Here is an 18,066-nt window from a genome sequence, read left to right as displayed (position 1 = left end):
CCCTTTCCAAAGCATTCGCCACAACTGCAGTCTATAGTATTCTCAGAGTTTTCAGCTTGATAATTCACGCTTAACTGAAATTTGCGGTTATTTCTCCATGTCACGATGAAGGTGTGACAGTCCACTCCCACTAGCGTCTCAAAAATCTCAAGCTCTCCCATCTTCTTCAGATCTCGTTGAAGAATATAAAAATTGGCATGAGTGAATACTTTGGCAGCAGGCTTCTCAATGTCCTTATATTCTGTGACTGATGGTGGCAATGACTGATTAGAAACACAGTCATCATGCGCCTCGTTCTCACGTAGTCGAACTATGCAATTCTCATAATGCACAACTAGATCAGCAATAGTCATACCGCCGTCCAGGTGAAGGTGAAGACAAGAGTTAAGGCTTTCACTCCTCTAATTACTGCGCATACCCAGAAAAAAACCATCTGACAGATATGATGTTGCCCACTCCTCTTCCTGTATATCCTACGCAGCCACTCTTCTGTTTTATCAGTCTTCCATTTAAGGACAAAAGCGTGCCATCTCACCTCAAAGTTGGCCGGAGAGGTGGAGTAGTACAAGAGTGCCCTGAACTCATTTAGTGATTTGTAATTAAGGTGCTTCTGCATATTTTTTTCCACGTGCCATGAGCAGAGACGGTGCAACACATCAACCAAAACCAACCGAATAGATCGTATCATTGCAGCGTCTCCATCTGTGATGATTGACCTTGGCTTCTTCTGACAATTGGCCTTCAGGAATGTCTGGAGCAGCCACACGTACGTCGCTTCGGTGTCGTCAGACACAATGGCACAACCAAACACTGTGGTGCAACGGTGATTATTTACACCAACAAAGGGGATGAACGGCATACCATATCTGTTCATCTTATACGTGCTGTCAAACACAGTCAGATCTCCATACAACTGATAGTCCTGCCGCGACTGTGCATCGCACCAGAACATGCTCTTCAAACGGCCCTCCTTATCGAGCACGTACTCAAAGAAAAAGTTTGGATCCTTCCTCTTTCTGCTCCTCATAATCCCGATTGTCGTGTTAGCATCACCCTTCGCAATAAACTTCATTTTTTCTCGGCAACACAGGTTGTAGACGTCTCGTCTCAGAAACCCACACTTGTCATACGAACCATACCTACTAATGAAGTTGTTGACGATGATATGCTTTCTGATCCCAGCTCCTTCCATCGCCAAGATCTCAGCTATCTGGTGATCTCCCATCACTCTATGTGACCGCAGAAATACCACCTCATCTGCTCTAGCCAACAGATGGTTGTGATCATCCATAAAAGCTGCCACGAACCAAACTTCACGTCCTTTGTCCAACTTCACGACTAAATGTGCGCCACACTCGCAACGATTCTCAGGTCTTAGCCCGCGGGTACGGCCCTCCGGGTTTAAAAATTTACTGAGTCGTTTTCCTGCCCTCGAGCAAATGTATCGCCTATACCGAATAGTGGTTGAAAGACCTTTTCCTCGTTTCACCTTATCTTTTCTGATACTGAATCCACGATCTTTGGCGTAGTTATTATAGAACGTGTAAGCCTCCCATTGTGATGCAAATGTCATACCCATAACCTTCAACTGTGTCTCCAGCGCACGTTGCTGGATTTCAGCCTCCTCAATATCCATATTAGTTGCATCCTCATGCTCATAGCCATCATCACCACTCCAACCATCGAACTTAGCCTACAATATTCCACATAAGCAAGTGTAAGTTGTCATTAACAAGTTTTTATTATTGTATGACATCTAAAAGTTTGGACCGAACCTGACTTATGTTATCTGCAAAAGATTCAACACCATGATTTTCCTTGTTTTGGACGTCAATATCCTCCTGCACATAAAAAAATCATATGCACATGTAAGTACCCATATGGTTCTTCGTCCGACGAAATGAATGTACATGTCACTTACGTTTTCACTACAAGCACCCTCCTCCTTCTTTTGAAAATCCTCCTCAGGTAAATTATCGTACGACGACCAGGATTCATTGTCGCTGTTATCATCATCATTTTTACTTTCATTACCATTCGTACGACCAACACTACCGGTACCATCCCACTCACTCGTCTCCAAGAACAGATCCGTAAATCTAGTTTCTTTATCCATTGAATGACCTACTACCAACACTGCAACATTTAAAATAAAAATTGATCTATCAATTTAAAATCAAATTAAATATACTACGGTCATACTGATGAATAGTTCATATCAAACAAGTGGTTGCAGATAATTATTTACAACTACAAATTTTTTTTTTGACAAACTAGACGGCTTACATGGTAAACCTAGACGCTGGCCTTCAGGTACGTGCACTTCGGCCTGCCTGGCCTGGCTGCGGACGGCGAGGACGTTTCCGGAGAGGTTGATCACGAAGTTGCGGGCGGCGACGGCGTCCACGTAGGCCACGTCACCGCGACGACCTGCACGGAGGCCAGATCACGTACGACGGCGACTCCAACAACGTCCACGGCGGCCAGATCCCGGGTGAAGACAGGGAGAATGGTCGGCGATCGGCAGGGAAAGGCGGCGATCGGCTGAACGGGGACACATTGGAATTGGCAGCGTGATCACGGCTAGATCGGCGGGGAAAGGCGGCGATCGGCGGGTAAGGGCGGCGATCGGCGGGGCAAGACGACGTTGGAATGGGCCGCATGATCAACGCAGGTCGTGGGTCTTTTTCTTTGCGCAACGGGAGGGGGTAGATGCGAGCCGGCCGTATCGGCTCGAGCCGTGCCCTCAGCTCTACCTGTATGGGCACGCCGCATACGGCGCGGGATACGTTAAGCACCGTATGCCCAAAATGCCCTTATACGTTAAGCGCGCGGGGGGGGGGGGGGGGGGGGAGGGGGGGGTGTACCGAAGCAGACCTCATTTTTCTTTCATCAGGATAGTTTGACAGCCCTGCTAACTGCAGTCAATCTTGCTGATCAAATGGGTGTGGGCAGAGTTGAGTTTGAGACCGATTGTCTAGTACTGCAACAAGGCTGTGTCTACTGATGCTTATGATCTGTCTTCTCTTGGACAAGCCTTCATAGAAAATGCTACCTCATGCGCTGCTGGACTAATTAATAGAGAACTCTTAATAGGTGAAATACACTATAGATCCTAATGACAGTAGCTCATTATCTAAAACAGAGTCATCAGACACACCACAGGAAATGGAGGCAACTTCCACCAGCGATCATGGGAAGGTATCTATTTCTGTGGGCTACAGCCTATCGTTATCTTGACATATCTAACATACTGTTGAAATGAAATTTATTCCCTTTTCCATGGCTGAAATGGATAAATAACCTAGCATTTTTCATTGACTCGCTAATAATGTAAAAATGGACGAAGAAGATCACGAGTCTGTCACTAATCATGTGAAGATGGACGAAGAAGACAACAGTTGTGTCACTAATAACGTGAAGATGGACGACGAAGATCGCAATTCTGTGGCTAGTACGGGAGATGTCAGTGCTGCTGTGCTGGTGAACGGTGATAGCGTGGCAAAAGATATACAGGCAAAGGCAGATATACATTTCGAGCTACAAAAGAAACAGATCCAGGTATTTGTAAAGTTCAAGCTTCTTTTCTGATTTCTGTTACTTTGCATTCCACTATCTTCCTCTGGGTGTTGATGTTTTCTGTAGGATATGAAACGTAACCTTTGTACTGTTAAGTCTGGGATAGAGCAGTTCAAATTGCAATACTCTGAAGACCTTGCTAAGCTTGGTAATCCAAATCCTGAGTTTTGGGCGTTTATAATATTTTATACATTTTTCTTCGGATGTCTCAACTATCTGCTTAGATTGCAATATTTAGCGTAGTTAAATGATGGTATAAAATATTATATAGTCACCCCTTGAAACAAGTTCAGAAAACAACTATTAAAAGTAGCTCATATTAATTTGTTTTTCCTAAGCCATTTACTTTCCTATGTTCGTCCCGTGTCACGATAGATTCTGTTATAAACTATTCTCATGATTTATGAAGGGTAGATCTCCAAAATGTTTACATATGAGAGCGTTTGAAAATATTCATAGTTAAGAACCAAAATAGTTCATTCACTCCAGCATATTTTAAAAGTCTCATTTATTTAAAAAATAATTAAGGAGTCAAACAGCCCTTAACGCACACGGCCTTCTGGCCCAACCCACTTGTCACTCACTCACAATCACCAAGCATTATTTCCCTCGCCTCAAACCTCACTATTTGTTTAGGAAACCGAGTCTAAAGTGAGCTCTCTCACACCCCTAGCAATTTTGACCGTTGAATTACGCATTTAGATTGTTTCTTGCCGTTAGATCATTGTTTTAGGGCCAGTTTACCGCAATTGGGCCGTCTGTCCTAATGGGCAGCTTTTTTGTTTTGAAGGCCCGTCGTTGCGTTGATCGGGCTTCAATGGCCCATTTAGCACCAAGCCGAGGCGACCCTAGAGGGAGGAAAACCCTATTTGCCGCTCTCTGCGGCAAGCAGTCCGGGTTCCGCACAGGGCTATCAAGCGAGGGACGCGGGTGGGCTGGCCTGTTAAGCGTTCTAAGTATGCCGGTTTCTAGCCGGTTTTTTTTTCGGTTTTGGGAACCTTCTAGAAGGTTCCTGAACCGGTTTTATCTTTTATATTTATTTTCGTTTTTACTTTTTTCTTTTATTTCCTTTTTCCTTTTTTCTCTTTCTTTTTTCTGTCTTTCTTCTTGCTCTTTTTTCTTTTTTCAACGAATGTTTCCAGAAAATTTTCTAAAAAGTGAAAATTTCAGATTTTGTTCCTTTTTTCAGAAAATGTTCCTATTTTCAATTTTTTGTTCAGAAATTTCATAAAATATTCGAATGACAAAAATTATTCGCTAATTCTTTTAAAAAGTGTTCGTCTTTTAAAATTTTGTTCACAAACTAAAAAATGTTCGGTTTAAGAAACATGTTGCCGCTTTCAAAATTTATTCAAAAATTCCAAACATATTCATGTTTCAAAATTTGCTTGCAATTTCAAAAAGTGTTCGTGTATTTAAAGTTTGTTCACAAATTAGAAAATGCTCAGGAATTTTAAAAAATGCTCACGAATTTTAGAAAATGTTCAAAAAAAATTCAGAAAAATGTGCACGTTCTCATTTTGGAGTTTCGAAATTGTTCAGTTTCAAATTTTTGTTCATAAATTTCAAAAAATGTTCGGGCGGTTCAAAACATGTTCCCGTTTTCAAAAATTGTTCCCAATTTTAAAAAATGTGCACGTTTTCATTTTTTTCAGGAGTTTCGAAATTGTTCAGTTTCAAATTTTTGTTCACAAATTTCAAAAAATGTTCGGGCGGTTCAAAACATGTTCCCATTTTCAAAAATTGTTCAGAAATTTAAAAAATGTGCACGTTTTCATTTTTTCAGGAGTTTTGAAATTGTTTAGTTTCAAATTTTTGTTCACAAATTTCGAAAAATGTTTGGGCAGTTCAAAACATGTTCCCGTTTCCAAAAATTGTTCGCAATTTTCAAATATGTGCATGTCTTCATTTTTTTCAGCAGTTTCGAAATTGTTCCGTTTCAACTTTTCAAAAAATGTTCTTGTTTTCACATTTTTCAAAATATATTCACATTTTCAAATTCTGTCTTGGAATTCAAAAAAGTTCCGGTTTCAAAAAAATGTTCCTGATTTTTGCAAATATTCAGTTTTTTTTGCAAATCAGCAATTTGTTTGTGTGTCACAGATCCCTTCGTTTTTTTGGTAAAAAATGCTTTTGAACTTCAAGATATAATTTGGATCTGGGCTATGGTATTGGTTCTTTTAAGCTTGGCGCTGGTGTAGAATCGGTAACGACTGCTAGCTCAACTGGTAGTACCACGTTACGTATAGTGTCAGGTCTTGGGTTCGAATTCACGCGACCGCAACCAGCGGACGCCAGCCGCGCGTGGGATCCAGGGCTCGACGGAGCCTGACGCGAGGGGCACTAGGGATTCAACCAAGGCGAGGCGCTCGAGGGGATCCGGCACTTGAGCGGCCGGTCGGTGCACTGCGGAACGTCACCTGGCTATGGGGCATGCTCCACCACGCCACCATCTGGTGTCTACCCGCTTCTGTGTTTATCTCCCACACGGGCCACCTCGATCGACCGCTCATCTCTTGTTCCATGAAGAGTAGAGGATGTATATGCAGCAATAGTATGTTGTTCCGTAGTAGTGACACCTACATCTGTCATCTGACTGCACCCTAAAAAAAGAACCTACTGTGCATCCGACTATACTGCCCTCAATCGGGGGAAAAATCCACTACTGATGCGCGAGAGGCGATGGCGTAACGCGCACCTAGCGATCTCCTTCACCTAGCATTATTTCTGGACGCGATCTTGTATGATCGGAAGTATGTCTAGAGGGGGGTGATTAGACTACTTGACCAAATAAAAATCTATCATTTTCCCAATTTTAGTTCTTGGCAGATTTTAGCAATTTTAACATAAGTCAAGCAATCTCACACGATTCAAGCAAGCATGCAAAAGAGTTTATGAGCAGCAGAAAGTAAAACATACAACTTGCAAGAATATAAAGGGAAGGGTTTGGAGAATTCAAACGCAATTGGAGACACGGATGTTTTGGCGTGGTTCCGATAGGTGGTGCTATCGTACATCCACGTTGATGGACGCTTCAACCCACGGAGGGTAACGGTTGCGCGAGTCCACGGAGGGCTCCACCCACGAAGGGTCCACGAAGAAGCAACCTTGTCTATTCCATCATGACCGTCGCCCACGAAGGACTTGCCTCACTAGCGGTAGATCTTCACGAAGTAGGCGATCTCCTTGCCCTTACAAACTCCTTGGTTCAACTCCACAATCTTATCGGAGGCTCCCAAGTGACACCTAGCCAATCTAGGAGACACCACTCTCCAAGAAGTAACAAATGGTGTGTTGATGATGAACTCCTTGCTCTTGTGCTTCAAATGATAGTCTCCCCAACACTCAACTCTCTCTCATAGGATTTGGATTTGGTGGAAAGAAGATTTGAGTGGAAAGCAACTTGGGGAAGGCTAGAGATCAAGATTCATATGGTAGGAATGGAATATCTTGAGCTCAACACAAGTGTAGGTGGTTCTCTCTCAGAAAATGTGTATTGGAAGTGAAGATCTGTTCTGATGGCTTTCTCCACGAATGAAGAGTGGGTGGAGGGGTATATATAGCCTCCACACAAAATCTAACCGTTACACACAATCTGCTAAACTCGATGGGACCGAATCATTAAACTCGGTTGGACCGATTCAGCAAACCTAGTGACCGTTAGGATTTTCGGTGGGACTGAGATGCAACTCGGTAGGACCGATATGGTTAGGGTTAGGGCATAACGTAATCTTGGTGTGAACGATTACACAAACTCAGTGGGACCGATTTTGGTAATAAGTTAACCAGAGAGTTGGTCAGGTAAACTCGGTGGGACCGATCCGCTCTTTTTGGTGAGACCGAAATGTTACGAAAGGGAAACAGAGAGTTTACATTGCAATCTCGGTGGGACCGATCGCTCACTTCGGTTAGATCGAAACGTTATGAAGGGAAACAGAGAAATTGCAATCCCATATCGGTGAGACCGAGATCCCTATCGGTGAGACCGATTTGCTAGGGTTTGTGGCAGTGGCTATGACATGTGAAACTCGGTGGCTCCGGATAGAAAGAATCGGTGGGGCCGAGTTTGACTTTAGGTTTGGGTCATATGTGGATATGGAAAGGTAGTTGAGCATATCACTAAGCACATGAAGCAAGAGGCTCATTAAGCAACACCTCATCCCTCCTTACTAGTATTGGCTTTTCCTATGGACTCAATGTGATCTTGGATCACTAAAATATAAAATGTAGAGTCTTGTTCTTGAAGCTTGAGCCAATCCTTTGTCCTTATAATTTTGAGGGATCCACTTTCCTCATCCATGCCATGCCATCCATTGAGCTTTTCTGAAATATTCATCTTGGAATAATGTTAGCTCAATGAGCTATATGTTGTTAGGAATTACCAAAACCACCCAGGGATAGTTGCATTTTCAATCTCCCCCTTTTTGGTAATTGATGACAACATATAGATCAAAGCTTCGACAAATGATAATAAGAATGGAATATATCGTCGCTTTGAGAGGTATGTGATAAGTAAGAGCTCCCCCTAAATTTGTGCATATTTAAGATTTGCTTTGGACTGCAAATGCACAAAGAGTTAGGATCATGGGTTACTCTTCCATGTCACATACATCTTGGTGGAGCGCTCAAAATGATAAGAATTAAATGCATGCACTCATCACCAAGCAAAGTGAATGATCAACATAAAGATAAATTGATATCCAACAAGCATTAAGTGTATCTTATGATCAAACACATGATCATAAATGTCTCACAAATTGCGGCATAGTATCTCAAGCACTCAAAAGCAAATAAAGTTCAACCAAAAGACAAGAGAGAACAAATGCAGACTCTCTCTCTCGAAGCCTATGATCTATACATTTTTCTCCCCTTTGGCAACAAGTTACCAAAAAGTTCATATAAAATGCATAGTACTAAACGACTCTCAGGCTTGGTCTTCAGTTGGTGGAGTCCGAATGACGCCAAGGACGAAGGCTTCGGTAGATGTGGTTGGAGCTGCTGGGGTAGGAGCTGGAGCTGGTGGAACTGAAGCTGTAGCTGGTGCAGAAGTGGTGGCTCTGGTGTCAGGAACTGGCACTGCAGATGATCTCTGAGCTCTGGGCACCCTGGAAAATGCATCAGTTGTGTTCTTGCCCTTCCTCTCCTGCATATCTTCTTGTAGTTGTTCCACAGCAGACTGGACCTCTGTCACCTTCACATCTAGGTCATAAAACTTTTGTTCCATGATTCTTTCCAAACTCTCTTGGTTTTTAGTCAGGGTGGCCAGTCCTTTCTCAATCCTCAGAGTGGATGCTATCAGGTAACTGAGCTGCTCCTGCTTGTTCTTCAAGAAATACTCAGATGCCTCCTCTTGAGTTGGCATCTTGGCAGCTTTCTCCATCTTTGCCTTCTCCTTCTTTTCTTGAGCATGTGCAGATGATGGTTCATCCTTATTCATGACAACCTGATTGTCTTCAAAGTCTGGATGGATGGGCAGGTGTTCCTTGTCCAGCAGATATGTGCCTGTGCCCATCTTTGAGTTTACCAGCTTTTGAATTTGTGGGGCATATCCACCGCTCCTCTTCTGATCAGCTACTGTCCTCTTAATGGTCTCTACCATGAGGCTCATCACCTTGAACTTCTGTGGCACATCAAAAATGTGGAGCAAATTTATTGCATGGCCTCGGATCATCTTGTGATCACCTGACTTGGGCAATAGGGTATGCCTCAGAATCCAATTAATAGTGGGTAGCCCTGGCAGAAGATAATGCACTGAGCCAAACTTGAAAGTATCAAGTGCCTTGTTTGGGATCTCCTTGTACATGTTGGACATGGAATTGTGATCCATTGTTTTCTTGGCATATATGTCCAGGTCATCTTCCTACTCTTCTGGGGCATTGATGAGCTGTGCCCACTCAACAATTGTTGACTGATATCTGGTTCCTTCTGACATCCACACAATCCTGCCATCTGGATAGAAGTGTGCTGTGGAGTAGAATTGCATGATTAGCTCTTCATTCCACTTTGTGAGCTTCTTCCCAACAAAGTCTGCAACTCCACAAGCATTGAAGCTGTCATACACTCCAGGATAGTGCTCTTCATTTTCCTTGATGTATTCCCAATCTACCCATCTCATGTCACATACTATAGGCTTCTTATCTAGCAACACCGTCTCATAGAAATCCTGCTGTTCCTTGATGTGAAACCTGTAATCCACAACAGTTCTTCTCCTTGAAGCATATGGATCTGCTTCTCTCCACTTCCTCAGCCCTGAATCTCTTCTAATTTTCATGTCCTCAGCCACAGGATGAGCATCATTGTGGTCTGGGATCTTGGGCTTAAGCTTCCTGAGCACTTGACCTTCTTCTTCTTCAGCAATGTCAGGCACTGGGGCCTTGTTCTTTTTAGCAGCAGATATGTTTCTGGTGTTTCTCTTTGGTGCACTCTTGGGCTTAGATGCAGCTTTGGGTGCTTCCTTGGGCTTGGATGCAGTAGCCCTTGACCTTATGGCATCTCCCATGAGTTTCTGTGCCTTAGGTGCTGGTGCAGCAACCTCTTCTTCCTCTTCCTCATCTGAGGAATGCTTTTCAAACTCAGCCATTGGATCAACCTTTTTGCACCATCTGCCCCTTTTTCTTTCCTTCTTTTCCTTCACAGCCTCATCTTCTCCAGTTGACTTGGAGGGATTCTGAGAGGATGCTCTGGCTTTGGACATTGGCTGTCTCCCTGTTGTCCTTTTGATTTTCAGTCCTGGCTTTGTGGCTGCAGCTGAGCCAGACTCTTTCTTGAGCACCTTTCTCTTGGATGTGGCTTCCTCTTCTGCCACATAGTCCTCATCCTCTGATTCAGAGGTTCTCTTCTTGCTTGCTCTAGTGGCAGATTTAGGCAGATTGCTTGGGGTGCTCCTGCTACTCTCATCAGAACTGCTAGAGGGACTAGTGCCCTCACTCAAATGAGCCTTCTCCACAGATCTGTTCTGGCTATCACTCTGATCAGACATGTTGACGTACAGACTGCTGACCCTGTGAATAGTTTATAGATGTGATAGAGTGGATGAGCATCACAAAATGCAGAGATCTTTGCAAAAGAATGAGTCAAAAAGTTAGTTTTAGTTTTTCACAGAAAGCATTTCGGATCAACCGATTTGCAAACTCGGTGATACCGAAGCAGCTATTGGAACCAAAACTAGTGAACTCGGTCAGACCGAGTCACAGTTCGATGGCACCGAGACTGCTAGGGTTTCACAAAGTCTTGAACTCGGTCCCACCGATTTGTAATTCTCGGTCAGACCGAGAACCACATGTGCAATGGCCGTGGCCGAATCGGTGGAACCGAGTTCCGCAACCCGGTGGGTCCAAGATGGTTTCAGCGGAAACCTAAACCTAAATTTTCGAATCTCAACTATTCTAAGGATTGTTTTGACTGGATAGGAGTGTTTCAATCGTAGCAAGATTCATAAAGAACACAATGTGCTAGGAATTGGACGGGGAATAGCACTGTGATCGAGTCCATACCCTAGTTCGGCGGCGGACTCGCTACGGCGGCAACGGCGGAGACGAAATTCCGTTGACGGTGGCGGAGACCAGCGACTGGAGGCGGCTGGCGACGAGGAGGACGATCCGGAGACCCAGGAGGCAGAGCGAGCTATGCGCGGGCAAAGAGGTTTCGGAGAAATTTCCAAAATTTTGCCCGTGAGTATATATAGCCCGACCCTGTCGGTGTGACCGAGTGGAACAACTCGGTGGCACCGAGATGCATAACTGTTGACAGTTATTGCAACTCAGTGTGACCGAAAAGTTCAATTCGGTTGCACCGAGGTGAAAACCTAGATCGACTTAGTGATCTCGGTATGACCGAAATGGAGGAATCGGTCAGACCGAAAAGCACAAAGAAGTTTTGGAAGTTTAAGTCTATGACAAATCGGGGACTCCGAGTGCTCCTCACACAGAGTGGTTTGAATCTGACTTGATCAAATTTTGTGATGTAGCATGAACAGAGTTTGAGACGAGAAAAGCATAGATAGCTAAAGAGGGTTCTTAGGCATTCTTGTCCATCCACTTGGCAAAAGAAAAGAAAACCAATCAATCAAAACAACAAGTGGATGTCCTCGAATGAGTAAAATATGCAATCAACATGCTCACACAATAAAATGGCAATTGAAATATGTGGCAAAGCATGCACAACCAATCTAGCATCTATCAAGCAATTGGCGATGACTAGGTCATCTATATATGAGTATATTGACTTAGAAGTCAAATGAGAACATTTGATCATAGGTTATACTCATCGTTTAAGCACAAGTGGGGTTACCACTTTTACATAAAGCATTGTTGTGTTCACATCATTAGAGCTGCTTTAGCTCAATTCTTAGAGTAAAGCTCCCCTAGATGTGATATCCCCCCTAAGAGGGATGAACTAACCTTGGGTTTTGTCGATGATGACTTCATGTAGATGTTGAAGATGTGGATGCTCAATCTTGATGTAGATCAATTGGAGCTATCCATTGGAGTGAATTGCACTTTCAATACCTACATGGGTTAGTCCCACAAGGAACAAACAAGGATATCCATAGACATAGAGTGATGCACACAAAAGATGATGTCTATGAAAGCTTTTAGGTTACCTTGTCCCTTGACTTACCAACAAGAGGGTTTGTGACTCCTTGAACTAGTGCAAGATGTGGAAGTTGATTGCACTTGTTCTTGCCAAAATGATAAAAGTGAAGTATGTTGGCGGAGTCACCCTCAAGAACTCTCTAGTTCTTCTTCTTTTGGATCCACACCATCTTGATGGGAATCCTTGGAGTTGTAGTCGTACTTGATGAAGTGGAACTTGAAGTAGTCTTGGGAATCCACTTGACTAAGGTCTTAGGAGCTTCTTCAAATGCATCAATTTCCTCTTGAAGCTTGTCCTTGCCTTTTTGCTTGTAGTCTTGTGGTGGAAGATCATCTTGAGCTTGTGTCCCTTTGAAAGAAGTAGGATCATACTTCTCTTGTTGAGGAACAAACTTTGTCTTGGGGTATTGATCTTCTTCCCACTCAACTCCATTGGCATTGAACTTTCGTTCAAAACCAACACCTTGATTCTTCCGGTGCCTTCCTTGCTTGCGTAGAATTTCCTCGAGTTGCTTACTCCCGGCAAGGCTCTTGTACACTCCTTTCTCTATAATTCCCTTCAATAGGCTATTTTCTTGCTCAAGTATAACTTGGCTGAGAGAATCATTAGTGGAATCAAGAGAACCACTAGAAGCAACAATATTGGATTTAACACGATCATTGTTACTACTAGAGGAAGAATCCTTTTTGTTCTTGTTACTAGACTTGACTTGAGGCATGTAAGTGGATAAGAGTAAACGCTAGGCAATGTAAGAAGAACTTTTCTTACGAAGATCATCATTGATAGCTTTTAAGAACTCATGCTCTTGCTCAAGGTTGAGCTTTTCAAAGCGTAATTTCTCATGTGTTCTTAAAAGTTCTTGATGATCTCCTAAGATAGTTTCATGAGCTAACTTAAGAGTGTTTAGTTCTTTAGTTAGAGCCTCAATCTTCTCCTTATCATTGTCATTCGTTTTATCTTGATTAGCATGATTAATTGACGTTTCATCATAGTACTCATCACTAGAGTTGTCAACAAGTAAATCATCATCACCTAACAAGTCATCTTCATCACTATTGAAATCAACATACTCGGGGTGTAATACCTTTGGGCCTTTAGCCATGAAGCATGTTCCAACTCCTTCATTTGGTGAGTCAAATATGTCGTAGGAGTTGGTTGACACAAGTGCTAGACCGGCAACACCTTCATCTTGAGTATATTCGGAATCGGAGTGATAACTTCTTTCGGAGTGGTTGTCGGAGTCGGAGCCGGATACCCATTCACCAACATGAGCTTGATGTCTTCGTTTTGTGTAGCTCCTTGATGACTTTTCCTTTCTTTCCGCATCCTTGCTTCTCCGTGAGTATCTTCGTTCATAACGATCATCTCTACTCCTTCTTTCTCTAGATAGTGATTCCTCTCTTCGGCTTCTTCTTTTGGGAGAGTCTTCTCTTTTCTTGTAGGTAGCCATACACTCATTGGAATAGTGTCCGGGTCTTCCACAATTGTAGCAGTTTCGCTCTCGACTAGAAGATCTTTTGTCATTGTAGGACCTTGACTTGGAGCTTCTATCTTTGCTTCTACTCTTGTAGAACTTGTTAAAGTTTTTCACCATTAAGCTTAATTCTTCATTGAAGATTTGCTTCTCACTTGATGAGGTGGGGGCTTCACATGAGGCTTTGTAAGCACCACTTGATTTGTTGTGAAGTTCCTCTTTATCCTTGAGTGACATCTCATGAGCAACAATTCTTCCAATGACTTCCGTTGGCTTGAGATCTTTGTAATTGGGCATCATTTGGATCAATGTGCACAAGGTATCATATTTTCCATCCAAGGCTCTTAGGATCTTCTTGATGATGAATCTATCGGTCATCTCTTCACTCCCTAAGCCGGCAATCTCATTTGTGATAAGAGCAAGCCTAGAGTACATTTCAGCGACACCTTCACCATCCTTCATTTTGAACTTGTCAAGTTGACTTTAAAGCTCATCCAATTTGGATTCCTTCATGGAGTCGGTACCTTCGTGCATATCAATTAAAGTATCCCAAATCTCCTTTGCATTCTCAAGACGGCTGATTTTGTTGAATTCTTCGGGGCACAATCCGTTGAAGAGAATATCACAAGCTTGAGCATTGTATTGTAGCATCTTCAACTCTTCCGCGGTAGCTTCACGGTTTGGTTCTTTCCCATTGAAGAAGTCACCTTGCAAACCAACACACACAATAGCCCAAACGGCGGGGTTATGTCCAAGAATATGCATTTTCATTTTATGCTTCCAACTAGCAAAATTAGTACCATCAAAGTAAGGACCTCTACGTTGATAATTTCCCTCGCTAGACGCCATACTCTCCTAGGTTGTGAAACCAAGGCTATGACCAACAAAAGCTATGGAAATTAAAGCAAATGGAGACCAAAGCTCTGATACCACTTGTAGGATCGGAAGTATGTCTAAAGGGGGGTGATTAGACTACTTGACCAAATAAAAATCTATCCTTTTCCCAATTTTAGTTCTTGGCAGATTTTAGCAATTTTAACATAAGTCAAGCAATCTCACACGATTCAAGCAAGCATGCAAAAGAGTTTATGAGCAGCGGAAAGTAAAGCATACAACTTGCAAGAATGTAAAGGGAAGGGTTTGGAGAATTCAAACGCAATTGGAGACACGGATGTTTTGGCGTGGTTCCGATAGGTGGTGCTATCGTACATCCACATTGATGGAGACTTCAACCCACGGAGGGTAACGGTTGCGCGAGTCCACGGAGGGCTCCACCCACAAAGGGTCCACGAAGAAGCAACCTTGTCTATTCCATCATGGCCGTCGCCCACGAAGGACTTGCCTCACTAGCGGTAGATCTTCACGAAGGAGGCGATCTCCTTGCCCTTACAAACTCCTTGGTTCAACTCTACAATCTTGTCGGAGGCTCCCAAGTGACACCTAGCCAATCTAGGAGACACCACTCTCCAAGAAGTAACAAATGGTGTGTTGATGATGAACTCCTTGCTCTTGTGCTTCAAATGATAGTCTCCCCAACACTCAACTCTCTCTCATAGGATTTGGATTTGGTGGAAAGAAGATTTGAGTGGAAAGCAACTTGGGGAAGGCTAGAGATCAAGATTCATATGGTAGGAATGGAATATCTTGAGCTCAACACAAGTGTAGGTGGTTCTCTCTCAGAAAATGTGTATTGGAAGTGAAGATCTGTTATGATGGCTTTCTCCATGAATGAAGAGTGGGTGGAGGGGTATATATAGCCTCCACACAAAATCTAACCGTTACACACAATCTGCTAAACTCGGTGGGACCGAATCACTAAACTCGGTCGAACCGATTCAGCAAACCTAGTGACCGTTAGGATTTTCGGTGGGACTGAGATGCAACTCGGTAGGACCGATATGGTTAGGGTTAGGGCATAACGTAATCTCGGTGTGACCGATTACACAAACTCGGTGGGACCGATTTTGGTAATAAGTTAACCAGAGAGTTGGTCAGGTAAACTCGGTGGGACCGATCCGCTCTTTTTGGTGAGACCGAAATGTTACGAAAGGGAAACAGAGAGTTTACATTGCAATCTCGGTGGGACCGATCGCTCACTTCGGTTAGACCGAAACGTTACGAAGGGAAACAGAGAAATTGCAATCCCATATCGGTGAGACCGAGATCCCTACCGGTGAGACCGATTTGCTAGGGTTTGTGGCAGTGGCTATGACATGTGAAACTCGGTGGCTCCTGATAGAAAGAATCGGTGGGGCCGAGTTTGACTTTAGGTTTGGGTCATACGTGGATATGGAAAGGTAGTTGAGCATATCACTAAGCACATGAAGCAAGAGGCTCATTAAGCAACACCTCATCCCTCCTTAATAGTATTGGCTTTTCCTATGGACTCAATGTGATCTTGGATCACTAAAATACAAAATGTAGTGTCTTGTTCTTGAAGCTTGAGCCAATCCTTTGTCCTTATAATTTTGAGGGATCCACTTTCCTCATCCATGCCATGCCATCCATTGAGCTTTTCTGAAATATTCATCTTGGAATAATGTTAGCTCAATGAGCTATATGTTGTTAGGAATTACCAAAACCACCCAGGGATAGTTGCACTTTCAATCTCCCCCTTTTTGGTAATTGATGACAACATATAGATCAAAGCTTTGACAAATGATAATAAGAATGGAATATATCATCGCTTTGAGAAGTATGTGATAAGTAAGAGCTCCCCCTAAATTTGTGCATATTTAAGATTTGCTTTGGACTGCAAATGCACAAAGAGTTAGGATCATGGGTTACTCTTCCATGTCACATACATCTTGGTGGAGCGCTCAAAATGATAAGAATTAAATGCATGCACTCATCACCAAGCAAAGTGAATGATCAACATAAAGATAAACTGATATCCAACAAGCATTAAGTGTATCTTATGATCAAACACATGATCATAAATGTCTCACAAATTGCGGCATAGTATCTCAAGCACTCAAAAGCAAATAAAGTTCAACCGAAAGACAAGAGAGAACAAATGCAGACTCTCTCTCTCGAACCCTATGATCTATACATTTTTCTCCCCTTTGGCAACAAGTTACCAAAAAGTTCATAGAAAATGCATAGTACTAAACGACTCTCAGGCTTGGTCTTCAGTTGGTTGAGTCCGAATGACGCCAAGGACGAAGGCTTTGGTAGAAGTGGTTGGAGCTGCTGGGGTAGGAGCTGGAGCTGGTGGAACTGAAGTTGTAGCTGGTGCAGAAGTGGTGGCTCTGATGTCAGGAACTGGCACTGCAGATGATCTCTGAGCTCTGGGCACCCTGGCAAATGCATTAGTTGTGTTCTTGCCCTTCCTCTCCTGCATATCTTCTTGTAGTTGTTCCACAGCAGACTGAACCTCTGTCACCTTCACATCTAGGTCATAGAACTTTTGTTCCATGATTCTTTCCAAACTCTCTTGGTTTTTAGTCAGGGTGGCCAGTCCTTTCTCAATCCTCAGAGTGGATGCTATCAGGTAACTGAGCTGCTCCTGCTTGTTCTTCAAGAAATACTCAGATGCCTCCTCTTGAGTTGGCATCTTGGCAGCTTTCTCCATCTTTGCCTTCTCCTTCTTTGCTTGAGCATGTGCAGACGATGGTTCATCCTTGTTCATGACAACCTGATTGTCTTCAAAGTCTGGATGTATGGGCAGGTTTTCCTTGTCCAGCAGATATGTGCCTGTGCCCATCTTTGAGTTTATCAGCTTTTGAATTTGTGGGGCATATCCACAGCTCCTCTTCTGATCAGCTGCTGTCCTCTTAATGGTCCCTACCATGAGGCTCATCACCTTGAACTTCTGTGGAACATAAAAAATGTGGAGCAAATTTATTGCATGGCCTCGGATCATCTCGCGAGTCTTTTCTTTTTGCAAAAAATTCCCTTGTATGTCTAGAATTTGGGAAACTCTCAGCGTCAACCGGCAGATTTTCTTTCTTTCATCCGCCGCCTCCCACGCAACGTGTGTCCAAGTAGACCAGCACACCGCTTTGGGTGCTGCCTTATCTTCTCATTGGATTACTCCTGGCCACATCTTTTCCGATCAGCAGATGTAGCACAGGGCGTCTGTCCCCTCCCTTGCTTGACACATGTCCTTCTTGACCACGCACGTCTCTCTCTCTCTCAATTTTTGCAACATGCGCCTTGTTGCAGAAAATTAGGTGCGTCCAAGATGTTGTTGCAATTTCTGCAACAAGGGTCTTGTTGCAGAAAAATAGGGAAGAAGAGGTTGTGCAGCATGGGTCTTGCTGCAGGAGATTAGAGAAGAAAAGGTTTTGCAACATGGGTATTGTTGCAGAAAATCAAAGAATATAATGTTTTGCAACAAAGGCCTTGTTGCAAGAGGAACAACATTTAGCGACTACAGTTATGCACACGTGCAGCCGTCATCAGCCGCGCAAGAC

At 43.3% G+C, this 18,066-nt stretch overlaps 1 protein-coding gene and 1 pseudogene across 1 annotated transcript; both read right to left on the bottom strand.

Moving 5' to 3' along the window:
* Positions 1-349: 349 nt before the first annotated feature.
* On the bottom strand, positions 350-1,636 carry LOC147964093 (protein FAR1-RELATED SEQUENCE 5-like). The gene has a single exon (XM_087529828.1). The coding sequence runs from the start codon at positions 1,634-1,636 to the stop codon at positions 350-352; it is 1,287 nt and encodes a 428-aa protein (XP_087385954.1).
* A 52-nt stretch (positions 1,637-1,688) lies between these two features.
* LOC147964092 (uncharacterized) lies at positions 1,689-14,497 on the bottom strand (annotated as a pseudogene).
* Positions 14,498-18,066: the final 3,569 nt, after the last annotated feature.

The sequence above is a fragment of the Triticum urartu genome, chromosome 6A (genome assembly GCF_056163025.1).
Source record: "Triticum urartu cultivar PI428250 chromosome 6A, HENAU_Tu73, whole genome shotgun sequence".
Classification (NCBI taxonomy): domain Eukaryota; kingdom Viridiplantae; phylum Streptophyta; class Magnoliopsida; order Poales; family Poaceae; genus Triticum; species Triticum urartu.
This window is presented reverse-complemented; position numbering and strand designations above follow the sequence as displayed.